The 27,794-nt window shown below is 36.9% G+C and overlaps 1 protein-coding gene across 4 annotated transcripts in view; it reads right to left on the bottom strand.

Moving 5' to 3' along the window:
* Positions 1 to 26,615, bottom strand: part of LOC106088357 (uncharacterized) — a 71,035-nt gene extending 44,420 nt beyond the window's left edge. Inside the window, exons 1-4 of one of the 4 annotated variants that reach the window (XM_059363506.1) lie at positions 26,521 to 26,615; positions 3,183 to 3,408; positions 2,786 to 3,120; positions 2,594 to 2,705 (exon numbers count right to left, since the gene is read on the bottom strand). In XM_059363506.1, coding sequence (XP_059219489.1) covers positions 2,594 to 2,705; positions 2,786 to 3,089 — 416 coding nt within the window. In that variant the 5' untranslated portion in view covers positions 3,090 to 3,120; positions 3,183 to 3,408; positions 26,521 to 26,615. Of the gene's footprint in view, positions 1 to 2,593; positions 2,706 to 2,785; positions 3,121 to 3,182; positions 4,116 to 13,410; positions 13,569 to 16,823; positions 16,888 to 26,520 lie in introns of those variants that run through there. The other 3 variants (XM_059363509.1, XM_059363508.1, XM_059363507.1) reach the window with 3 other exon arrangements.
* Positions 26,616 to 27,794: the final 1,179 nt, after the last annotated feature.

Genomic DNA, 27,794 nt, shown 5'->3' with positions numbered 1-27,794 from the left:
TGGAAGGAAGGGAAGAGGTTTACGACGCAATACCAGTCATGAACCCACTTAGGGGAGTGGTATTGAAAACAATTAAGGATTTCGTAAGTAGCACGGATTTCCTAATTTAAAATTTTCTTTTAAGAGGTTACTTCATAGTTTTTAGAGCGCACAACATGCCAATTACAGGCTTAGGTGTATGTCCATAGTGGCATGGGGCTAATTAATATTTGCACCTTCTTTTCACCCTAACCTAAACTATTTCATTGATAATGTATATCAATGCAATGAAAAATTTTAAGTACTCGGAAACACAATTTCAAAACCCAAAATGATCACCCAGATTAATTTACATTTTAAAATAATTATTTCAAATGAAACATTTAATATTAATTTAAGTAATTTTTAACTTGGAATTCCATAATTCACAATATAGTATTTAAAGCAATTGATACGGAACTCATTGTGATTAAGGGACGAAAATTCTTGTAGAAATTTTTTGGTTCTGTTGGCTTTGACCGTAGATTTGAGCTTAGTGAATTATTATTTAAAACATTTTAAAATTTAACTTTTGAATTTTTGGTTTTTTTTTTCCAAGAAAATTTTTTTTATGATGAAAAGATTTTGCGAGTAGTGATTTCCTTATTTCACTGTGACACAGTGAAATACCCATGTTTTACGATTTTTTTTTTTTTTTTATATCATTGATAACATAAAACTTTTATTACAAAAAAATATTAATTTTCGCCGTGCAACACGATCTTAATACCAACCTTAAATGAGGAAATGTGTTAAAATAACATAGTCATCTGACTTTTATCTTTCGAGAGAAAGTTTTATATTTTTTCATTTCATTTGATATCAATTAGTGAACAAAGAAAGAAAGAAAGCAGAATGTAGAATGTATTTTTTGAAATATTTAACAATTATTTAACAATTGCTTAATGATTTCAGTTTGTTTGCGTAAAATTTTTTGAAAATAAAAGTAATTTAAAACCAATTGACCGGCACAAACAATAACTTGTAGATGAGCGCAAATGAAAAAATTTCATCAAAATACTGAAGCTATAAATTATGGGTTGGGAATCATTACAAAATTCAGCTCCGACTTAAACCAAATGTCACCAACAATGGTTGCTGCACCTAAAAGCGACCACAATTTTCAAAAAAAAAAAAAAAATTGTTTGCCTTATAGTAACAGAAAAATATTGGCAATTTTTGATTTTGAAAAAATGTGGGTGGGCCCCCCCAAAAATAAATCCTGGCTACGTCCTTGGCTCCCATATAAACCGATCGCCCGATTTGATTTCTTGAGCCATTACAAACCGCAATTTTTGTCCGATTTGGCTGACATCTGCATGTACTGTTGTGCTATGGCTTCCAAAAACTGTGTCAAGTACGGTTCAAATCGGTCTACAATCTGATATAGCTTTAATTTTACTGGTTTGACAAAAATTTGGTATGTAGAATAAAATTATGACCTACAACTAAATTTATTTTTTATAAATTTAGTTGTAGGCATAAAGAATCCATGGTGGTGGGTTCCAAGATTCGGCCCGGCCGAACTTACCATGCCCTTTTATTTGTTATTTTTGGTAGCTTGACATAAAGTAGCCAATAACCTCAACACCTACGTTGGTTGTCACAAAAGCAAAGTTTCGGTTGGCAAAAAATTGGTTGTGGCAACAAATCTGTTTTCTGGGTGTGGAACCCCATAAAGTATATAAATTCTTAATCGTTTCGATTCCCTGAGTCGATCTAGCCATGTCCGTCCGTAACTTGTGAGCCTTTAAAAGCCGCGATGTTTACCGATTTGGCTGAAATTGTGCCAAGTACGGTCCAAATCGGTCTATAACCAGATATAGCTCCCATATCTTAGCAGAATCTATGGTGGTAGGTTCCCATGATTCGGCCCGCCCGAACTTAGCACGCTTTTACTTGTAGTAGTTTTGGCCGAAACAGGCTTGCCATTTTGCCATTTACGAAGGTATATGTGCTTCGAATTGGATTTGTAACAATGACATTGTCGAATGAATGAAGAAGAATGTCCAAATCCGATTATCCAAGTAAAAATTATACAGTTTGGAAGTCAAAATATATAAAAAGTTTTTTTTTAATTTTTGGTGAAAAAAATATTATCATTGTACAGTTTCTATTGAAAAAAAGTAGCTTATGCCTTAACTTATTCGTTTTGTTTTGTAAGAGGTCATATTGAAGAAGTGTCTAAAGTAACATTTGCACAACGTATGTAAACATAAAGTGTTGTTATATGTGGTACAAAATAGACCTTTTTTATCAATAAATTATTAAACTATCAGAAACTTGTTTGGTGTTCTCAAATCGCAAAGCCCCCTTTTTTACATCACATGTACTCTGAACGCATGGAAAATTCGGACAAATGTTTTTTTTTTTAACTTTTAAGGACACTTTTTCCTGCGAAATTCAAAAAGTATTATAAAAATATCTCAATTCGTTTTTTTTCATAAATTTTTTTTCAATCTGAATTATCGTTTTGTCAGTACTCGCAAATTAATGAATTATTGGGGTTTTTGGTTAAATTTATGGAATAAAATACTAAAAAACAACCAATTCTTACTCTTTCATTGGGACTTACCTCTGTTTATTATTAAGGAAACTCTTCGGGAATGTTATATTTTCAGGACTAATCACGGGGAAGCTTCTAGCCTTCAGGTGCAAATTTACATTTCGAGGCACGCATTTAGATTCTAGAAATGGATTGGTATTTAGTTGGCTCACCTTTATTAACTTACAATATCAGTATATTTATAGAAAGAAAGGTACTCACTAAGGATACTACTTGATTGCTCTGTAGCTTTGAATGTGAAAAGGACACGGCGTGTATCAGGGGGTATAAGGAAATGTAGTATGGACACATCCCTGTATGATGAATACTTCAGAAGAGTAATTGAAGATAGTCGAGCAGACAACGTATCCAATGTATCAGTGTTGGCATCAAATTTATTTATATTTGAAGGTTTTGTTTTATATATATCGCCACTTGTCTTCCAATTTATTTGTAACTGATAAACTATCGGAACCATCATTAGTGTTAGAATTACAGAAGTTAAAAAATCAATTTTGTTTTCCATTATTTTTGCTTTTTTGTTAAATATTCGGCATCTGAAAAACAAACGAACCTGCTTAGATATTATGTACACTCGCCAGGAAAAATATTCGTATACCTTGGCCGCAAAATTTCAAACTCAATAAAGTTCTTGTTATTTAATAACAAACATGTTGGTATTTATATCCTAAGGTTTAAGTGGCAGTCTGCCATCAGACTCGCTTAGACGTTTTCGTCCAATGCGATACCACAGGAACAGAGGAAGGAAGATGCCTTCTAGCTCTTACCATTGAACCATCCAGATCGCTTTAAAAAGCCCAATAACTTGCGAATGTTCACATCCGCTAAATCAGACAGGTTTTCAAAAAATTAAAACCTAAAGTGGAACACCAACTGACGGCCAGTGCGGGATATATACACAAAATGTGTTCTATAGTCTCTTCCTCTTCGATGTCCTCACAGCTTTTGCAAATGTCGATACTGGTTAACTTCAGACTGTCAGCATGTTTTCCGATTAGACAGTGACCTGTCATGACGGACACAATGACTGAGACGTCTGTTCTAGCCAATGACAGCAAAGCGGTAGACCTCTTCATGTCTAGATTAAGCCACAAAGTTTTGGAATGCTCACAGCGCCGTCTTTATGACCATCTATCATTCGTTGCCCTTCGGGCCTGGTCCTGAAAACTTAGCTTACATCTCGCTAGAAGCATACCCACAGACTCTAGTTTCCTGGAATGTATAAGGTAGTTCCTAGTCTCGCAAGCTCACTGCCTTGAACATCGGACATTGAATCAAGGATAAAACAGTGTCCGTAGACGCCACATGACCAAAGCTCCCTTAGCCTCACGGCAATGGTCGCAGCAATTTATCTAGCCACAATGTCCAGAGGCATAAGATGTAGCATTATATTCAGTGCATCAGATGGTGTCGTCCTCAGTGCGGCCGTGATGCAAAGAACTACTTCTGTCTTGTACGGATTTATACTTAGACCACTTTCGGTAGCCCATTTCGCTGTTGCACGTAGAGCTTCCTGAAGTATGTCTCTTAGAGTGCTGGAAAACTTTCCCCTAACCGCAATTGGTACGTCATCAGCATACGCAATATATATATCCATAGACAATAATATATTGTTGATGGCTATATGCCAAAGTAGAGGAGACAGTACACAGTACACATTCAGATGTTCCCCTGCTGACCCATCTTTTTAGATCCACAGATTCCAATTATTACGTCAGGTTTACTGCATCTTTCGTCTATAAAAAGGAGGCCCCTTATCATTGAGCCTAATCTTCAGACTGCACTCTGCACTATGGGTAAATTTGCATCTTTTGTACGGTAGAGTTGATGCCTAGAAACCCCAACTTGTTCATGCCTGACGTCGGTTTTATATTTTTGAAAGCATCTTCAAAGTCAAGAAATGCTGCCATTGTATTTTAGTTGGCAATGAGAGAACCCTCTAGGTAGGTCGTGAAAAGCTGTTTCAGTGGACTTGCCTTTACTATATGCATGTTGCTGCCTAGACAAGCGATCTCCAGGGATCATTGCCATAAGATATGTGGATGACAGACTAATAGGACGAAAATCTTTCGCCTTCGTGTGGTAAGGTTTTCCTGCTTCAGGAATGAAAATTACCTTTGTGTCCCTGCATCCCACAGGTATATATGACATTCTGATACAAGCAGAGTATATCTCCCTTAGCCAAGGAACCAGTCTCTATCAGACAAAGCTTGTAATTCAACCGGTGGTACATCATCAGGGTCTGACTACTTAAAGGAGTCGAAACTTCTTAACGCCCAAAGGATTTTTGGCTTAGACAGAATTTCGCCTATAACCACCGACGAATACATACCAGTGACAACCTCTTCTGGCGCCACGTTTTCCGTTGGAGAATTTTCCGAGAAATGTCTATCAACGAGTAGTTCTAGTGTTTTCTCACTAGACATTGTCCATACATGCTCTGACTTCTGAATACACCCCACCGAAATAGGTGTCGAAGATAGAATCTTCCTTAGCCTAGAGCCCGCCCTCATATTTTCTTAGTTCAGCCTTATAGATGTCCTAATCGTGTGGTGCTCTTGTGGCTTTCGCTCTGTTGAAGAGTTTTCTGCCATCCTCCCTTAGACCAACCAGCTCTGGGTTCCATCATGGCGGTCGCTGTTCGTGATCCGCTTGACCATTATGTCTATATCCTCCCCCAGACTCCACTTCCTTTACCAATCCGCCTTTTTCCTGCAGTATTTTCTCCAGGGTTTAAACTAATATAACGATGATCAGAGAAGCTGTGGTCATCCAACACTTCCCAATCTCATATTCTTCCGCTTATATCATCCGATACAAAGGTAATATCTAGTACTTCCCGCCTGTTCCTGGTAATAAAGATCAGTTTATCCCCTTTATTACAAATCGCTAGATTGCAACTTATAATATATTCGATAAACAGCTCACCCCTTTCGTTGACATCCCAACTTCTCCATATCTGGTGATGTGCATTAGCATCACTTCCTAAAATGAGGATCTTCTTCCCTACAGAAGCGGCTTTAACCAGCAACTTAGGGTTTGAAGGTGTCATCTTTGAATCCTGTGCCATATATAGGGAAGCCAGTCAGTAATGAGACATATTTATTTGAAGGCTGTTTATATACCTCCACCTCCACTGGACATGACTATTTTTTACCTTTTGTTTTTTCTCTTTCCGCTGTAAGAAGCGCACCGAAAGTCGTAACAAAACCAACCGACTAAGCCGTCCATGAAATCGAAAATAAGCAGACAATTCATTTGACAGCACTAGCTTACCCAAAAAAAGCAAGCAAAACTGATTTTAACAAATTCCATCTGTAAATGGGTATATGTTTTATTGGGTGTTAAGAAAAATATCCTTAAATTATACTTCCATATTTAAGGAATTATATACCTTTTTTATACCCTCCACCATAGAATGGGCGTATACTAATTTCGTCATTCTCTTTGTAACTACTCGAAATATTCATCTGAGACCCCATAAAGTATATATATTCTTGATCGTTGTGACATTTTATGTCGATCTAGCCATGTCCGTCCGTCTGTCTGTGGAAAGCACGCTAACTTTCGAAGGAGTAAAGCTAGCCGCTTGACATTTTGACAAATACTTCTTATTAGTGTAGGTCAGTTGGGATTGTAAATGGGTTATATCGGTCCATGTTTTGATAAAGCTGCCATATAAACCCATCTTTAGTCTTGATTTCTTAAGCCTCTAGAGGGCGCAGTTCTTATCCGACTGGAATGAAATTTTTCACGAAGTATTTTGTTATGATATCCAAAAATTGTGCCAAGAATGGTTCAAATCGGCCCATAACCTGATATAGCTGTCATATAAACCGATCTGGGGACTTGACATCTTGAGCTTCTAGAAATTTGCCTGAAATTTTGTATGACGTATTTTATTATGACTTTCAACAACTGTGCCAAGTGAGGTTCAAATCGGTTCATAACCTGATATAGCTGCCTTTCTTTTATTCTTTTTTTGCCTAAGAAGAGATGCCGGGAAAAGAACTCGACAAATGCGATCCATGGTGGAGGGTATATAAGATTCGGCCCGGCCGAAATTAGCACGCTTTTACTTGTTTATTCTACACTAGCCAAATTGTTATGTATTAAGTATTTTTGTACTTGCTTCTACAACGTGATGAACTTCAAATTAGCAAGTCTGCAAAATCAATGGTAATAAGCTTCAGTAAAAGTTTGCTATCTGATATATATCAAGAGGTAACTGCATCCCTGCTCTAATTCAATCCGCAAAGAAAGTACCATAGTACTTGAATGTACGAAAAAATGTTCTAGTCGCCCATACTTTATCCCAAATATTCAGGCTCTAACTCAATCCGTAAATACGTAATAGTATCTAAAATCGTACTTAATGTACCTTTTCCCATTTCCTTATGTCTTTTTCTACACTATTGTTTCAAATGCCGTTTGTGCCATTGTTGACTACGATACATCATAATGCCCTAGTTTGTTCCATTTACTACCTAAAGGTAGGAATTTCAGAAAACTATTTTAGTGGATACTATATACTGGCATGGAGCTACTCCATACTTATTACCAATTTTTACGAAGTAGTACCTAGATGCAATAATTTAAAAAATCTCCTAGTCACCCATTAAATACCGCCTAGGTGCAATGGTATCCAAATTTTAAGAGCTTTAGCTCAATCCATATAGAAAGTACCAATTTCTACAATTTAATACCTATGTACGTGTACGAATTTCAAAACAATCTTCAAGTCGCCCGATATATTCTGTTAAGGAGTAACTGTAACCCAATTTTGAGAGCTGTTGCTCAATCCTTAGTGAAAATATTAATTTGATGTACGAATTTCATAAAATGTGTCTAGCCGACCGGTTCATACTGTCAATGTGTATTTGTACTGAAAATTTGAGACCTCTAGCTCAATTTTAGTACCAACACGTACTAATTTCAAAAAAACCTTCTTGGCACCCGATTAGTACTGTCGAGGTGCAACTGTACCACAATTTTGAGAGCTTCTACCCAATCATTGAAGTAAGTACCATCTTGTACTCTTAATTATTAACAAGTATGAATTTAAAAAAGATCTGTGAAGAAAGTACCGTTTTAGTAACTACAATACATAAATTAATGAATTTTAAATAAATCATGTGGTCGCCCGATTAACACTGTCAGGGTGTACCGATATCTAAATTTTGATAGCTTTAACTGAATCATTGAAGAAAGTATCATTTTGTACGTTTTGGTATCAAATCCTACGAATTTCATTAAAGTCTTCTAGGCGCCCGATAAGTACTGCCGAGGTGTACTGTACCACAATTATGAGGGCTTCTCAATCATTGAATCTTCTGGTCGCCCGAAAAGTACTATCAGGGTGTACCTACATTCAATTTTTGAGCTCAAGCTCCAAATAGTACCAATTATAATACAATAAGTACATGCAAAATTTCAGAGCTCTAGCTCAACTCTAAAGAAAGTACCAAACGATACCAATTTCTGTACTTGATGTAGATTTTCTCTTTTCGGAAACTGTTTTGAATTTTATTTCTCCACCAAAATTTTTACGCAACAGCATCCTCCAATCCAAATTTCGAAGTTATAGCTCTACCCGTTCGCACTGTGCAAAGTTCACCTATTTCCTACCTTTTTGGTACGTTTAAGTACCTTAAGTTCGGCCGGGCCGAATTTTGGGAACCCACCACCATGGATTCTGCTAAAATATGGGAGCAATATCAGGTTATAGACCGAATTGGACCGTACTTAGCGCAGTTGTTGAGAGTTATAACAGAACACTATATGTAAAATTTCAGCCAAATGGGATTAAAATCGCGGCTAGTACGGGCTCAAGAAGTGAAATCGAGAGATCGGTTTATATGGGAGCTATAGCGTGTTCTTGGCCGATTTAAACCGTACTTGTAGCAATATCAGGTTATAGACCGAATTGGACCGTACTCGATTTATATGGGAGCTATATCCAAATCTGAACCCAAAATGTCCCATTTGCAATCTCCAACGACCTACATCGATGTAAAGTATTTGTGCAAAACTTCAAGCCGCTAGCTCTATGCGTTCGACCGTTATCGTGATTTCGACAGACGGACGGACGGATATGGCTAGTATGATTCGAGACAATCAAGAATATATATACTTTATGGGGTCCTAGATCAATATTTCGAGGTGATAAAAACGGAACGACTAGATTAGTATACCCCTATCCTATGGTGGTGGGCATAAAAAATATAGCTATGTTAAGTATTGTGTTTTAGAGACAAAATTCTTTAATGAACTAATTTATTAAAATAATAAATCGACTGGAGTTACAAAATTTTTTATTTTTTTGGTCTTAGCTACGTTTTTCTTTCAGGTCTACCTTTGCGTTATCATGCAAGCGTTCCAAATTCATTTTTATCTATTCAAAGCAATGCGCAGAGGCATTTATTAACCGCGTATTCGATGTCTCCAAAAAAGTCGTTTATTCCCCAGCGAATGCCTCGGCGTTCTTAGACGCAATATAGTAAAATTGAAAATAGTGTCGGCGCCTGCTTCCCTATCCTATCTTGGGAGCAAAACAACAAAGGACAGAGGATCAGAACATACACGAACGTCTAACAAAATACAAATATCTGAATCTTTAACAGTGGTGTGAAATCTATTTTATAATAAGGCTGTACAACTTGGAGCTTGTCACAAATGACTACCCGAAAAATGCATGTTTTTATAAATCGCTGTCTACGACAAATTCTTAGAATTTACTGGTCAAACCGTATTTCGCAGTCTTCGTGGAAGCCAAGGCTTTGTCCAACGATAGAGCTTAATAGAGAGAGAGAGAGAGAGAGAGAGAGAGAGAGCTTGTTGATGCCCTATGTTCACACTGAACATTTTACAATTGGTCATAATTTATTGTAATACATTAAATATTCTCCAATTGTAAATAAAGGATATAGTTCCGATTTCAGCAAACTTTTTAATTGAATTGTGTTATCAGAAGAATTGAAAGTGGAAGAACCATATTTGGTAACAATTAATATTTATTTAAAAGACAATGAACACCACCCAGCAAAAACTCTCATTACCAAATAACCAGAAAGGGAAGCTCATTCAGGAACTAATGACTATTTATTTTTAGGCATCGATTCTAATTACTTTTACATGGCGATGTCCTAGGAGGAAAGTCCTTCCGCACAAGCAAACCGATAGTTCAAAAATCAATACTTATGCCTAAGCATACAAGTTGTTAAAAAATAATGACATTGGTTGCCAAAAAATAACTACTTTGGCTCAAACATGTTCGCGCATTTTCCCACCACCATGTTCTCAATGCTCAGTTTCTTGGAAAAAGACAAATTGTATATGAATAATTCAAATTATAAATGAAATTAAAATTTTGCCTTCATCGCAGCCGAGAGTTGAACCAAGAACCTTCCGTTTTCAAAGCAAACACTCTACGCATTCATCCACATCACTATTGTTTGAATAATATTGGGTTGCCCAAAAAGTAATTGCATTCTTTCTTCTGTCAGTTATCAGCTGTTACTTTTAGCTTGCTTTAGAAAAAAAGTGTAAAAAAAGTATATTTGATTAAAATTCATTCTAAGTTTTATTAAAAATGCATTTACTTTCTTTTAAAAAATCCGCAATTACTTTTTGGGCAACCCAATACAATATTTTCTCCTTGCAATATTAGCTAACAACACAAAAGCAAACTTTAATTCTATTTCATCAAAGATGGCCATGCTTTTGTGTTTATGTGACCAGCAAAATGATTTTTAAGTTTTTTATTTCTTTGAAAGTACGCCCACAGCATGCGGAACAATCATCCGATTTGTGGGGAGGTAGTAAAAATTAAAAATATTTTTGTATTAATAACGACACAGTATTTCCCTCCTTGTGCTACTAAGTGGTGTGGCTTTGCAGCAAGCCATTCGGACTCGCCAATAAAATGGAGGTCCCTTATCATTGAGTTTAACCTTGTGATAGACAGCACTCATGGATATGAGACAATTTTGCCCCCTTTTTTTAATGGAATTTTTTTTATCAATACCAAGGTTATAATAATGATTTTTTTCTATTATTACAAATAAGTGGTTATTCTAGAGCTTCATCGAATGAAATTTGTACTACTGGTAACACAGGTGGTACTACTGGTAACACAGGTGGTATAATTTTGAAACCAGTTTAGTGAGTTCAAGTCCTAGATTATATTTGTGGTGAGTTATGTGGCACCTTACAAATCGTAAAGATACCAAATGTCTCGCTCGGATATCATGGTACTTTTGAGGATTAACAAGCAACAAGGATACCCACCACCTCGGGTATATATGTAAACCACCTTTCATCAAAATCCGGTGAAAATTGCAAACCTTATGCCCCATAGCAGTTATATCGAAATATGTTCCAATTTGGACCAAATACTAATAAGTAGAGTAGCTATATCTAAAAATAAACCGATCTGAACCATACACGAGGCGGATGTCGAAAAACCTAACATAAGTCACTGTGTCAAATTTCAGTGAAATCGGATTATAAATGCGCATTTTATGGAGTCAAGGCTTTAAATCGAGATATCGGTTTACATGACAGCTATATCCAAATCTGGACCGATTTGGGCCAAGTTGTAGAAAAATTTCTAAAAACCTAACACAAAGCACTGTCCCAAATTTTCGGCGAAATCGGACAATAAATGCGCCTTTATGGGCCCAAAACCTTAAATCGAGAGATCGGTCTATATGGCAGCTCTATTCAAATCTGCACCGATTTGGGCCAAATTGTAGAATTACGTCGAAGAGCCTAACTAAACTCACTGTCTCAAATTTTAGCGACATCGGACAATAAATGCGCTTTTTATGGGCCCCATACCTTAAATCGAGAAATCGGTCTATATGGTAGCTATAGCCAAATCTGAAATGTCAGAACCAAATTGAAGAAAGATGTCGATGGGCCTAACACAACTCACTGTCCCAAATTTCTTTAAATCGGAGGATCGGTCTATATGGCAGCTTTAACCAAATCTGGACCGATCAGGGCCAAATTTACGAAGGATACCGAAGGACCTAACACAACTCACTGTCCCAAATTTCAGCAAAATCGCATAATAAATGTGGCTTTTATGGGTCTAAGACCCTAAATCGGCGGGGTATATGAAGATATAGTCCGATATACAATAGCACATCTTCGAACTTAACTTGCTTATGGACAAAAAATAATAATAAATAATCTGTGCAAAGTTTCAGCTCAATATCTCTATTTTTAAAGACTGTAGCGTGATTTCAACAGACATACGGACGGACATGGCTAGATCGTCTTAGGTTTTTACGCTGATCAAGAATATATATACTTTATAGGGTCGAAAATGGATATTTCGATGTGTTGCAAACGGAATGACAAAATTAATATACCCCCATCCTTCGGTGGTGTGTAAAAAGTATAGAAATTATGTTCCCAGATTTGAATAAACATTTTGTGAAACATCTGTTCGAAGCTCCCAAGTGCAGCTGGGGAGAAATCCAGCAGAAATTTGAAGGCTATACATTACCAAACCCTAAAAATTTTGTCAACTGTCACGCACACTCGCGATCTCTTCCACTGATTTCGGAATAGTTGTGGGAAACAATGTATACAATTTTTGTTTTAACCAAATTATTATAAGAAATGTTGTGTACCAACACACTCTTGCCTTCATATTGCAATTGGATTATCTTTAAGCCCTAGGCGTAAAATAAGCGTTTATTTGGTTACACATTTTTCATTGCAATTTTTTTTTATATGGAGTATGACAATTGTTGGTGTGAAAAGACGAACAGATTACCAACCCTTAAGCAGAGACGATTTAGTGGTGCTTTTATTTATCATTGCATGCTTGCTTGTGGTGGTTTTCGAGGTGGTTAAATTCTAAATTCAGATCACATTTTATTTGCTTTGTTGTCTGTTTTTTTTTCTCTGAGACTCTGCTTGTTAAAAAAATTTCAATTTGTCGAGAAGGCTCGAACCTACGAGACCTAGTGTTTTGTAGTCAGCGAACAGCTGGTATTAGCCGCCCAGATTTTGTATACTCGTTTCTCGGTTTGTGGGTGTAGGAAAATGTTATGATGTCGGATTCTATGGATTTCGGCGTATGATTTTTATGGTATTGTACAAATGAGATAACCTTTATTATCAGGTCTGTTGGCTTACTTTTCCAGTAAAAATTTGCAGGAGAGTAAGCACAACCTTTACTCTTTTTGGCTAATTATTTGAATTTCACAGCAGGTTTTCATAAAACAGCTGTTCGATACTGCAAATTTCTGCTGGGAAAAAAACCTCCAGTAGAAATTTGCAAGTTCTCAATTACCAAATTTTGCTCGCTCTCTTTTGCTGGCAAATAAAGTACGCATACTTTAGGAAACTACCATTATTTTGCTTATGATAAAATAACGCAATCAATATCCATTAATGTACAGTATTAAGTTTCTCCATTAAATTGAAAAAAATTCAAAGGATTTTTATAAAGTAATAAAGTAATTTTAAAGACAATACGAAAATCGGCATTGAAACCCTTTCAATGTTGTGTAAGACATATGCTCCCCATGGTAGCATTCGTTTGGATGCATATGCCAAAAAAAAATATGTCAACAAACGCATTTGTTGGACATCAATAAAGTACTTGTGTACCCATAATATAGTCGTGGAGTTTGTTCCCCAAAGAGTTGGGCACTGATTACCTTTGTAAATACACTGGCTCTTTCATGCAACGATAGTAACATTTAATATATGCAAACGGGTACATAAAAGTACGCACACACAAGTTTCACTTAAAAAGCAAAGGAATAATTTCTGTCAATTGTTATAATAATTTCTGTAGCTACCTATTTGTTTCTGTTTCGATGAGGGAGAAATCATTAAATAACAGTTTTGTCGATTTGAGCAAGAGTTTTATGGGGACAACAGTATCGACATGTGGATATACTGTATTTCTGCGGACAGAGTGTTATTTAGTCACTACTTTTATTTAAACATATATTTGTGCATCCTAGCTGAAGGGGTGGACTGTTGGTGGACATTTCACAGAAATCACCCCATTTGTTCATTGCCTCTGTATGTTCACAGATGTATGAGCAATAGCTCTCTTCATGTCAGCTTTTTGACATTGCCATTGGTGTTATACGGCATTTAAGTAACTGTTATTCGAATATCCATGTTTTATAGAGTAAGGGTTGGTGCTCTATTCGGCTTTTAACGTGAGCAACTGTCAAACTCCATATAAAAAAAACGTACAAGCTAAAAACATGTGAAATAAATAAATACCCTCTTTTACAGTGATGGCCTAAAAAGGTACACTTGAAAACAATTAATCCTAATGTAATATGAATGAAGATTGAATTAGTACAAAAACGATAATGTAATTATGGTTAAAAAAAAAAAATATGGTTTTGGTAAAGTTTTTCACAGTTTTTCTGCTTAATATCTTGGTATTTGCATATGTGCCAATATCCGAACAGGACTTCCGAGCTATTTCAAAACTCTTACAAATTATTCCAGTTAAGACTATAATCGCTTAATCAGACGACAAATGTTGGTTTAACCAGACATGCAGAGATGCTGTCAGATCGAAAGAGGTGGCATTCAGGAACTGACGTTTGGATAAAAATGCCAATACTGAACTGCTGCGCAAGCAGGCAAGATCTTCGTGTGCCAATGTGCTTAGGCGCGAGAAATTTCTTACGAACAGCGTCTGCATACAAAGGTTCTTGCTTCTATACGGGGAAGTAAGAGCTTTTGGTCGTTCGTGAAAAAAGTAAGGGGTAGTTCTTCATCTATTCCAATTCTTGCTAAGGATGATCAAACATCACTGCCCGGTTGATAAGGCTAACCTGTTGGCTTATATATTTGCAGAGAACTCTTCCCTGCCGGATAGCAATAAACCACTCCCCTCAATCGAAAATGTATCTGGCGTCATGCCCCAAATATTTTTTCGAACTCGTGGAGTTCTCAATAATCTGGACGTAAATAAATCCCCGGGCCCGGATGGCATATCATCACTTGTCTTACGCAAGTGTTCTTCGACGCTCGCTCGTCCATTATGCAACCTTTTCATCCCGAACGTTCAGCCAATATCCAAGAAGGGTGAGACAAACAATCCTGCGAATTATAGGCCAATTGCGATATACTTCGCTCTCTCCAAGGTCATGGAGAGAATGGTTAATCACCATCTTTTAAGGTATTTAGAGTCTAATGGCCTTCTTAGCAACCAACAGTATGGGTTCCGCAGAAATCGGTCTACGGGCGACCTCATGGCACTTCTGTCGGAACGTTGGAGTCGCTCAATCCACCAGTTTGGTGAGAGTAAGGTTGTGGCTCTGGAAATCTTCGAGGCCTTTGATAGGGTCCGGCACGGTGCACTGCTCTCAAAGCTTGTCACATTTGGTGTTGGTAATGGTTTTGTTCGATTTATTTCGATCTTTTTCACAGATCGCACTATTCGAGTCTTTATAGATGGGTTCTCATCCAATGAGCATTAATTAACCGCAGGTGTACCCCAGGGCTCTTTTCTTTCTCCGTCTCTTTTTCTTATTTTCATTAACGATCTGTTGGGTCAGACATCGGATCCGATCTATTCATTTTCGAACGGGGTCGAATGAATCGAGTAGATTTTAATGCACGGAAGACTCAATGCTGCTTGTTGTCACACAAACGACAACAAGCAGCACTTTGTCTATCAACGGTGTAGATGTTGAGCAATCAGAAGCTCAGAAGCTCTTGATGTTCAGGGCATGAAAATACAAAGTGATGTCCGTTGGGATAAACATGCATTTGAAGTGTCGAAAGAAGCATTGAAGTGTTTAGGCTTCCTTAAACGGTGTAAGAATTACTTCACTCCGTCTGATTGGGGACGGTGGGGTATCCAACACTATTGCCCCCCTTTATCATCGCCGCAATGTGGGTTGTTTGGCGCTGTTCTATCGGTACTTTTATGGTATTTGTTCGTCTGATATTCGTCTTCTTAATTCTGATGTAAGGATGTATGTCAGGGAAACTAGACATTCCAGGAACTCACACCCGTTTGTAATTGATTGGCCAGCGGACCGCACAATTCATTATAGAGAGTATTCTTATTTCGCCCGAACCGTGCGTATGTGGAATCGATTTCCAGCCAATGGTTTTTTCACCCACTTTGACATCTAAAGATTTAAGACAAATGTTAATAAGCACTACATTTTCTCTTCGACATTTCTACATCGACAGGGGAAGTGTTTGTTCCAATTCGCTGTTCTTCATTTGAAATACGGTTTGGCTAGAAAACTCGAAGTATTTGTCGCAGGCAGCAATTTATACAACGATACCTTCGGATTATCGACCTGTCATATGCTCCATCGATCAGGCCCAGATAGGAACAATAGATACTACCTTTTTTAACTACAAACTCGCCGATTGGGATACTTTCAAATCATTTCTGGACAACAGAATCGAAATTCGTACCGAAATAGTGCATAACAAAGCTGCTGTAGATAAAGAGATTGATAGTATTACTTTTTTAATTTTGGAGGCCAGGAATATTTCGATCCCTAAGGTTAACCGCTCTCATAACTACAAAATGTCTGAGGACATAATTCGGTTTATCAGGGCAAGAAGATCGTACAAAAGGAAGAGCCAACGCACCAATGACAATGACTTTTCAAAATGGATAATTAAGATTAACCCGAATAAAATCCAGGCCATTATTTTTCCTTTTAACAAGTCTCCTAAAAGATTGCCTATCAGAAAACTTAACTTCGGTACTGAATAAATTGATATTGCTGACAGCGTTAAATATTTGGGAGTTACGCTCGATAAAAAACTTAACTTTGGAAAGCACATCGATGAAGTCTGCAAAAAAACATTAAGAACGATTCGTTCACTATGGCCTTCAATCCACAAGAAGTCCACACTCAACTATGCTAACAAAAATCTTTTATTCAAGAGTGTAATAAGGCCCTCTTTTACTTACGGATGTCCTGTTTGGTATAGGACTGCAAAATCACACTGGAAAAAACTAAAAATTTTGCAAAACAAATGTTAAAAATCATAAATAGGAGGCACTGGAGGTACTCTACGGCGCTACTTCATGACGAAACAGGCTACGAAAAACTGGATACATTTGTCGATAGACTTAATGATAATTATTTCAACAAAGTAATATATTCGACTTATTAATTGATAAGGTCATGCAACGAATTAACATAAATTTACGGTCTTTTCTTTTTTCTCCCTTTTAATCATCACAAGGAAATCGTATGCTTACCTTGAGTATTTTTATTATATTTTTGAGTATGTATATATTTTCGTCCAATTGTGTGAATTTCATAGAAAGGTTTTTCCCCTTTATTTTTTCTTTAAACTCATTATCTTAACTGTGCTATTGTAATTTAATATCTTTGATCCTAAGTCTTATATGCAGTAATATCCAAAAGAAAAGATCTCATAACTCTGCTTTGTAAATATGAACATAATAATGAACCAATAAAGATGAAATGGAAAATTGAAATTTGAAAAAAATTGAAATACAACGATGCAGTAAAATGGATTTCACACTACTGTTGAAATTCCGACTTTTGTACTATGTGAGATGTCACTGCCACCGTAGCGCATGGGTTAGCATGTCCGCCTATGACGCTGAACGCCTGGGTTCGAATCCTAGCGAGACCATCAGAAAAATTTTTCAGCGATGGCTTTCCCCTCCTAATGCTGGCAACATTTGTGAGGTAATATGCCATGTAAAACTTCTCTTCAAAGAGGTGTCGCACTGACTCGGCTATAAAAAGGAGGCCCCTTATCATTAAGATTAAAACTTGAATCGGACTGCACTCATTGATAGGTGAGAAGTTTGCCCCTGTTCCTCCAAACTTTGTTTGGTTTAAGAAAAGCGCTTCTAGTCTTGTTGATACGTATGTCATGCGTATGTTTGCTTCCGATTTTCCGTCCTTTGTTATTTTGATGCCAAGATAGGAAAACTTATCAACATCTTCGATGACATTGTCGTTTCTAGTGAGCGATTTCGGATTTTTTTTTGTTTCTATCCGCATCAATTTAGTCTTATCTATGTTTATTTTCAGGTCTGCTTTGTCCGCGTTTTCATTCAATCGTTCCAATTTTGCTTTAATGTGCTCAAAGCAATGCGCAAAGAGGCATATATCACCCGCGTAGTCAATGTCTCCAAAGAAGTTGTAATACCCTAGCGAATGCCACAGGGTGCCTCAGCGTTTGCCGCTTCTATTACGGAATTTAGTAAAATATCTATAAGATGCACTCCTGCTTCACTCATTTATTGATCCTGAAAGGGCGGCTCTCCTGTCTATTGAAACGGACTGAAACTTCTGCATTCAGCTCCCCTATTAGCGTCACGATCTTTTCAGGAATGCCCTTATTCAACAGCGTGCTCTACATCACAATGCTATCGAGTAGAGGTAAAATACGATGCAGAAGAAGACTTGACATCACCGCGTTTAGCAATGTTATCCCCGTACAGTTTTTACACTGAGTATGGTCAGCCTTCTTTGGGATTGCGACCATGATCCCCTTCTGCCATTTCGATCCATTCATACGAGAATCTCTCGTGCAGCATTTCGTGAGATTAAGTACACAACCCTATGGTGATTTTATAAGATATCTCAAAAAATAATGAAAGCAATTTCATTTGACAAAAATTGCACATTGATTACCGAGTGTAGTACCATACCAAATGAACTTGGAATGCAATGTTTCTGTGAGTGACGATTCTTCTTCATTTTGGAATTCTGTTATCTGTTGTTTTGTTGTTGTTTCCGTCTTGTGTCAAAAAAGATACATGATTAAGTTTACCTTGCAATGTGTAGCATGAAAAACGTTTCTTAGGAGAACAATTATTAAAAATTACATTTTCAAATAAAACTTATTTTTTAGTGGTCTAAGTCAGACCATTTCGTAGCTTTTCATGGCTAATAAAAGGGGTGTCTATTTTTAGCAGTGAATTGTATTAGAGCCCTCACCTGTTTGTCAAGTACTTTCTAAATCGAACCATATTTGGGTCTAGTTGTCATATACACCGAGTTCCAAATGTTTCCAAAGTCATAATGGACTTTAAAATCCTCAATATTATATTTAATAATAAATTATAGTTTTTGAATTTTTTACATTTAGCAGAATTAATTATTTTATATATTTTAAGGGATCAAATAATTAGATTTTTTAAAAAATAATAAAAAAACTAGTGTATGTAGTACTTTTTATATGTAGAACTTATTTCGAAATCTAGTCAGACTTTAATTTGATACCAATTGAAATAGCAATTTAGAACCTTGTAAGATTTTCCTACCATAGGACAAAATATTTGGATTTCTACATCTTTAAAAGGCCATATGGGATAAAAGATTATATGGAAGTTATATCGAAACGTGTTCCAATTTTAATGACACATTCTGGGACGTCAAATAGAGGGTCTCACGCCCCAGATTGTAGAGATGTGACCAAAATTGTGGTTTTTACTGCCTTAAAAGTCCATATTGGATGAAATATACACATTTATATATCTAAATTAGGACAGATTTCAATAAAATTTTGCGCACGTATTGGAACGTCAATTTAAACGTCTCATGTAAAATCGGGCGAAAATTGTGGTTTCTACAGCCTTAAAAGTCCAAATCGGATGAAAGAGATATATGGTAGCTATATCATTTTGCACTGCAATTTTGTAAAGATCGGACCAAAATTGTGGCTTCTACAGCCTTAAAAAGCCAAATCGGATGAAAGATATATATGGGAGCTATATCTAAATCTGAACCGTTTTTTTCAAAATCAATAGCCGTAGGCCAAAAAAGTGGCATGTGCAAAATTTCGTGATAATCGGACAACAAATACGACCTGCACTTTGATTACAGGAATACATGGACTCACAGACGGATAGACGGACAGACGAACATGGCTAAATCGAATCAGAAAGTGATTCTGAGTCGATCGGTATGGGTCAATGGGTCTAGCTCTTCTCCTTCTTAGCGTTGCAAACAAATGCACAAATCTATAATACGCTGTATCACAGTGGTGGTGGAAGTTATAAAATTAGTTTATTAAAACATGTACTTTAGTTATAAACTCATTCCAAATACATTGTTCAATAATGTATTCTATTAAACGAATTATATAATGCCTCTTTCGAACTTGCAAAAAGAAAGCATTCTCTCGACGTAGCGTTATTTCGTCCAAAACGACAAAAATATATCGCCCAAACTATATCACAAAGCCCAAAAACAATTTTACAAATGTTAGAAATCTATATTTTGGATTTGGATATTGTAACCTTTTAAAATTCGAATATGTCATTATATCCAAAATCAACTGTGTCACTAAGCCTAACTTTATTTATGACGTAACACCCAAATCAAAAAATGTCATTACATCCAAAAAATATCATTTGAATTTTTTGGGCTTTATTACATACTAGCTGGACCGGGCCCTCTCTGCTGCGCCTTATTTTACTATATGGAACAATATTTTCCTTGGGATATTTATTTTCGACAATTAAAGAACTTTTAGTGAAATATCATGCTACGAAAATAGTATATCGCTTGACAAACAGTTTAACAATATATTGCCATTGGTTTTGAGGGGAGTTAACAGGTTGAGGCGTCCCCCAAACAAATCGACCTAAATAAGTTATCAAATTCGTTTTCTAATCTCAAATACCTTTCATTTGAGCCACATATTGGCATGGTCGAACAATTTCTACCCTTTGGGAGGTGTTTTGGGGAAGGGGTGATTCCTTGAATACATGGTCCTACATTTGGATATCAAATTTTTATTCTACTCCCAAATAGCTTTATTTGAGCCTCATATTGCGATGGTCAGTAAAAAATTGCTGTTTGTGGGGTATACACCCAGAAAATTGGTCCCGAAAGTGGGTATCAATTCTTGCTCTCCCCTCCAATTCCTTTCATTTAAGCCCCAGATTGACATGGTCGGTAAATATGCCCGATTTAGTGGTGTTTTAGGGAGTGGGGTGGTCCCCCAATCGCTAAGCCCTAAAAATATATCAGCAACGTGCTCTATTCTCATATATTTGAACCCCATACTGCAAATGGCCGCAAAATTGGATATCAAATTCGTTTTTAAATCTCAAATACCATTCACTTAAACCACTTATTGAGCAAATACGTTTTACTTTGGGGTTGTTATGGAGGTGGGACGTCCCCTAGACGGTTGGTCCCGAATGTTGATGTCAGATTCATGGTCTACTCCCAAATACCCTTCAATTGAGTTCTATTTTTCCATAGTCGGCCAACATGACCGGTTTGGGGGATGGGGATATTGCAATGGTCAGCAAATACTTCCTACGTGGGTGGCGTTATGGGGGTGGGGTGGCCCCATAGACTCTTTTCCCAAACATTGATATCAGATTCGTGCTTTACTTCCAAAGACCTTTCATTTAAGCCTCATATTGCTATGGTCGTAAATTATCTTCTTTGGGGGATGTTCTCGGGGATGGGCGGCCCCTCACACATTTTATCCCACTTCTGAATATCAGATTGGTATTCTACACTCAAATACCTTTCATTAAAGCCCCATATTACCATGGTCAGTAAATAAGTCCTGTTTGGGGGGTGTTTTGGGGAAGGGGTGGACCCCAGAAACTTTGTTCCAAATTTGGATATAAGATTTTTACTCGCAAATATCTTGCATTTGAGTCCCATATTGCCATGGTCTGTAAATATGTCCGATAAAGGGGTGTTTTGGGGGTTGGGGTGGTCCCCCAAAAACTTGGTCCGACAATTGGATAACAGATACGTTTTTGTTTGTAGGTTACTATAATAGAGCACACTAAATTTCGCTTAAATCGCACCACCCATCTCCGCCACCACTCTGAAAATGAGGTTAAGGGGGAGGATCCGCTCCCCCTTCAGATATCAAAAAATGTGGTATCCTATTTTCGCCATGGGATCATTATGCACCATCAGTGAAAATTACAAGATGGGTTCAGCCGTTTCTGAATCTATAAGGAACACACAAACAAAACTACAAACAAACACAAATTGATTTTTATATATAAGAAGATTCTTAAATATAAAGTTTGTTACAAATTCAGTAAAATGTTATGACATCAAAATAAATGTCCACTAAATTTCCTATTTCGAATGCAAAAGGCATTTTTTGTAGACATTTTTTGACTTTTTACTGTTAACCATATGAGAGTGGAGAAAATCTTAATCCCGGCTGAAGTCCGGTTAATTTCACCATCTTCGGAATGCAGAAGGTTTTTTTTAGAAAAGTGTTGACTTTAATTTTCTGCTGGTCCTTTGAGAGAGGTGAAAGTCCTAAGCCCGGCCGAAGCCCTATTAATTTTCCTCTCCTTAGAATGCACAGAGCTTTTTATACTTTTCACCATAAGATAGGGCATACTAATTCCGTCATTCCGTTTGTAAAACCTAGAAATATCCGTCCAGTATATATTTTATAGATCGTCAAGTCGATCTAACCATGTCCTTCGAAGGAGTAATGCTGACTTCCTTTGAACTTTAAACTTTAGCAAGTATGGTCTAAATCGGTTGATAACCTGATATAACTGCCATATAAACCGACCTAGGGTCTTGAGTTCTTGAGCTCCTAGAGGGCACAATTCTAATCCGATTTGGTTCAAATTTTGCGCATGTTATTTTGGTATAACTTCCAACAACTATGCGGAATATGACTTAAATTAGTCCATAACCTAATATAACTGCTATATAAACCGATCTCCCGATTAGAGTTCTTGGGCTTCTAGTGGACGCAATTCTTATCCAAAATGGTTCAAATTGTGCATATGTCGCTTTGGTATGACTTCCAACAACTATTCCAACGTAACGTCAAAATTGGTTAGTAACCTGATATAGCTGCCATATAAACCGATCTCCCAGTTTGGGGGCGCAATTATTTCTCGATTTGCCTGAAATTTTGGAGATGGTGTTTTTCTATGACTTCTAACACTCGTGACGAGTACGGTCCATATCGGTCAATAACTTCATATAGCTCATATATATTTGAAAAAGTCATTCAAAGAACTTGACAAATGCGATCCATGGCGGAGGTTATATAAGATTCGGCCCGGCCGAACTTTGCAGCCTCTGCATTTCCAATTGGATCTTTGCAGCCTCTGCAGTAGGTCCAATTGGAATGCAATCGATATTGCATTGCAAAGAGGCGGAAATGTATCGGCCTTCGGCCGGGCTGAAGATTTTCTCCTCCCTCATAGGTCCACAAGTAAAATAAAGTCAAAATATTTTTTTAAACAAAAATGCCATTTTGCCTTCTATATAGGGTGAAATTAAGAGACCTTCGACCGACTTCATGATTTTATGTTAAGTTAGTTTGGACTTTTTTAGAAAATTCATTAAAAAATGTTCCATATCGCTCAAATTATATTGGGTTTAATGTTATTTATTCGGTTGGGTTTTATGGCATTGGGTCTTATAGCATTAATTTGTCGTTTTGGGCGAAAAAACGCTACGACATTCTTTTCGGCGACCTGTCATTAAGCCCAAAATCATTAAGCACGAAATGAAATTAGGCGTTAAGACCGCCCATATAGCGATCATAAGGCTTATTGGGTGTTATGACCGCTTTCTATTAATAAAAGATTTCGGCGCTACCAAATAAACCCCAACATAAATGAAAAAAATCCACAATTTTTCGAAATAACGCCCTAATAAAAAATGAAATAAAGTCCAATAAAAACGATAACTAACGCCCTATTTTAAAATAAATTCACTCTAATTCAATTATAATACATATATGCAAAAACTAAACAAAAAGCATAAATTTTCCAATTTTAATCAGAAACAAAAAAGGGATTGTATCATCAACTACTTGCCAAATCGGGTAATACATTTTGCAATGTTGGGTAATGCGTCCGCCTGAACTTTAGTGGTGAGCGGTCATCGAGGCCAAATAACTGAAAATGTTTATCTTTATGGTCTCCGCTTTTTAGTTGATGTATTATTTTTCATCAGTTGATTATACCGATATTATATTTTAGATATGGAAATTATTAAAGTCCAAAAATTATAAAAACTATGTGCTCACAATTTTATGTTGAGCAAAAAATGTTCGCCTGCGGCGCTTATTCAAAATGTTCTCCAATGTACCCTTTAATATCTGAATAATAATAGTTTATTTATGTTTCCATAATCTTACTAGTTGGCCCGGGCCCACTCCACTGCGCCTTCTTTTACTTTATATGGAATAACATTTTCGTTGGAGTTTTTATTTTCGACAATTAAAGAGCTTTTTTATGAAATACCATGCTACGAAAATAGTATATCGCTTGACTAACAACTAAACAATATAAGTGCCTTTATCTGAATCCCATATGATCTTTATTGGTCTACGAATTTCAGTTTGGATGTAAGGTGTACTCCATTCTTAAAATACTTTATTTCAGCCCGATATTCTCTTGATATCTGATTTAGGGGTGTTTTCGAGGGTAAGGTAGTCACTAGGCCCTGAAAAAATATCAGCACCGTGCTCTTCTTTCGTATACCATTTACTTAAACACCATATTGCCATTGGTTTAGGGGAGTTTACAGGATGAGGCGTCCCCCAAACACATGGCCCCAAAATAGGTTATCAAATTCGTTTTCTAATCTCAAATACCTTTCATTTGAGCCACATATTGGGAAAGGGGTGATGCCCTCAACACATGGTCCTAAATTTGGATATCAAATTCGTATTCTACTCCTAAATACCTTTATTTGAGCCCCATATTGCGATGGGCACTAAAAAGATGCTATTTTTGGGGTATTTTGGGAAAGGGGAAGACCCCCAGAAAATTAGTCCCGGCTGTGGGTATCAATTCTTACCCTACCCCCCAATACCTTTCAATTAAGCTCCACATTGACATGGTCGATAAATATACCCGATTTAGGGGTGTTTTAGGGATTGGGGTGGTCTCCCAAACACTAAGCACGGAAAATATATCAGCAACGTGCTCTATTCTCATATATCTATATATCATTTATTTGAACCGCATATTGCCATTGGCCTCAAAATTGTGTATTAAATTCGTTTTCTAATCGCCTTTAAACTCTTTATTGCAAAAGTCAGCAAATATGTCCGGTTTGGGGTTTTGGCCCTAAAAATTATAAATATTTAGTTCGACTGTCTTTAAGACCCAAATTGTCTTGGTGAGCAAATACGTCCTATTTGGGTGTTGTTATGGTGGTGGAACGTCCCCTAGACAGTCGGTCCCTAATGTTGATATCAGATACGTGGTCTACTCCCAAATACCTTTAATTTGAGCCCCATATTTCCATAGTCGGCAAACGTGACCGACTTGGGGGTGTTTTTTGGGGGATGGGCGGCCACTCAGTGAGTTAACCTTGATAATATATATCGAATTCGAGTTCTATTCTAAAAATCCTCTTATTTGAGCCTCATATTACAAAAGTCATCAAATACTTCCTATTTGGGTGGTGTTGTGGGGGTGGGGAGGCCCCACAGACACTTTTTTCCGAATATTGATATCAAATTCGTGCTTTACTCACAAAGAACTTACATTTGAGCCCCATATTGCTATGGGTCGTGAATTTGTCCCCTTTGGGGGATGGTTTTGGTGAGAGGCGGCCCGCCAAACACTTAGTCCCATATTGGAATATCAGATTCTAATTCTACATTCAAATACCTTTTATTTAAGCCCCAAATTCGCATAGTCAGTAAATAAGTCCTGTTAGGGGGGTGTTTTGGGGAAGGGGTGGACCCCCAGAAACGTGGTCCCACATTTGGATATTATTCGTATTCGTATTCTACTCGAAAATACCTTTCATTTGAGTCTCATATTCCCATGGTCGGCAAATATGTCCGATTTAGGGATGTTTTGGGACTTGAGTTGGTCCCCCTAACACTTGGTCCGACACCATTCCTTTGAGTCCCATATTGTCGTGATTGGTCTAAATATATGTTTGGTAGGTTTTAGGGTGGGGCGGCCCCCCTAGGAAACCCCATCCGAAATTTGGATACCAAATTTTTATTTTTAGGATACTATATGAGAGCACACAAAATTTCGCTTAAATCGCACCACCCATCTCCGAGATCTGGCGTTTCTGAAAATTAGGGTAAGGGGGAGGGTCCGCATCCCCGTCAGATATCAACAAATTTAGTACCCTGTTTTCACCAAGGGATCATTATGCACCATCTGTGAAAATTTCAAGATAATCGGTTCAGCCGTTTCTGAGTCTATAACGAACACACAAACAAACCTACAAACAAACACAAATTGATTTTTATGTATACCATATGCTTCATTGTCGTTTCAATTAACTAAAATTGAAATTTCTTTAAGCACTAAGCACACCAATAAGAAGCATTTGTGTAGGTCTGTTGCCTTACTCCTACGAAAGTAAGCGCGCTTTCGACAGACAGACGGACGGACATGACTAGATCGACCTAAAATGTAAAAACGATCAAGAATATATGCACTTTATGGGTCTTAGACGAATATTTCGAGGAGTTCCAAACAGAATGACGAAATTAGTACCCCCATCTTATGATGGAGGGTATAAAAAACCTAAGTCAGTGCTACTTACAAAATCCATAATTACTTTCTATACAACGCCCCTAAGTTGGTCCATGTTTGGTTGTGTCACCACCTAAACGCTAATGTCTGTTAGCCGTGAAAGCCGGGCAATAACAGAAAATGCTCCAACGTGTCATCATCTTCCCCAAATGGCCTACATATGCTACTTCTTGTCGCAGCGATTTTGCATAAATGAGCTCGTAGTCCTATGTGTCCCGCATATAAGCGAACTTGTTAAAATTGTAAAGATAAAGATTCATTCACACCAGGTAAAAATTTTAAACATTCCAAACTAACAATGATGATGAGTTAAAAATTTAATTCTGTAATTCAATTTTTAGAAAAGAAAAATATAATCAGATTTTGTAAACATTAAATATCTGCACTGACTTAAAACAAAGAAAAAAATGGCCTATTAACAACGCACTATTTGTTCACTTTTTTTAGATTCCAATAGGAATATATGCACTTGTTATTTTTGTATATGTTTTATATTTTCGAACTTATTCCGTTGATTTATTTATTGAGAATTTTGTTATCAATCGAGTAAAACATTTTGATACTTAATAGCTTACTAACACTTCTTAATAGCTTAGCTTTCACACTAATTCAACAAACACATTGTTATCGACAAAAACAACGTTTGGAGAGACCACGAAAGCTAAATGAGATTATACAAGTGATGTGAAAATATATAACACTGTAAACCTAGTCCCTAAAACGACCATGTTCAAGTATTGCATTAAAGATTGTCAATCTATATGGTACTAGCTGACCCGGTCCCGCTCCGCTGCGCCTTCTTTTACTTTATATGGAACAAAATTTTTCTTCGAATATTTAATTTCGACAAAGAGCTTTTAGTGAAATACCATGCTACGCAAATAGTATATCGCTTGACTAACAGTTTAACAATATAAGTGCCTTTATCTGAATCCCATATGATCTTTATTGGTATAGGAACTTATGTTTGGATGTATTAAAGTTGTACTCCATTCTTAAAATACTTTATTTCAGCCCGATATTCTCATGATATCTAATTTAGGAGTGTTTTCGAGGGTTAGGTAGTCCCCCAGACACTTGGCCCTGAAAAACTATCAGCGTCGTGCTCTTCTTTCAAATATCATTTATTTAAATTCTATATTGCTATTGGATTAGGGGTGTTTACACAACGATGATGACCCCAAAATATGTTACCAAATTCGTTTTCTAATCTCAAATACCTTTCATTTGAGACACATATTGACATGGTCGAAAAATTTTTTCCCTTTGGGTAGTGTTTTGGGAAAGGAGGGTGCCCTAAATACATGGTCCTACATTTGGATATCATGCCCGATTTTCGGTAAATATGCCCGATTTCGGGGTGTTTTGGGGATTGGGGTGGTTTCCCAAACACTAAGCCCGAAAATTATATCAGCAACGTGCTCTATTCTCATATATCTATATATCATTTATTTGAACCCCATATTGCCATTGGCCTCAAAATTGAATATCAAATTCGTTTTCTAATCTCATTTTAACTCCATATTGCAAAAGTCAGCAAATATGTTTGGTTTGGGGTATTGGCCCTAAAAACTATAAATATTTAGTTCCACTCTCTTTAAGGCCGAAATTGTCTTGGTGAGCAAATACCTCCTATTGGGGGTTGTTACGGTGGTGGGACGTCCCCTAGACAATTGGTCCTTAATGTTGATATCAGATACG

The sequence above is a fragment of the Stomoxys calcitrans genome, chromosome 2 (genome assembly GCF_963082655.1).
Source record: "Stomoxys calcitrans chromosome 2, idStoCalc2.1, whole genome shotgun sequence".
Taxonomy (NCBI): Eukaryota; Metazoa; Arthropoda; class Insecta; order Diptera; family Muscidae; genus Stomoxys; species Stomoxys calcitrans.
This window is presented reverse-complemented; position numbering and strand designations above follow the sequence as displayed.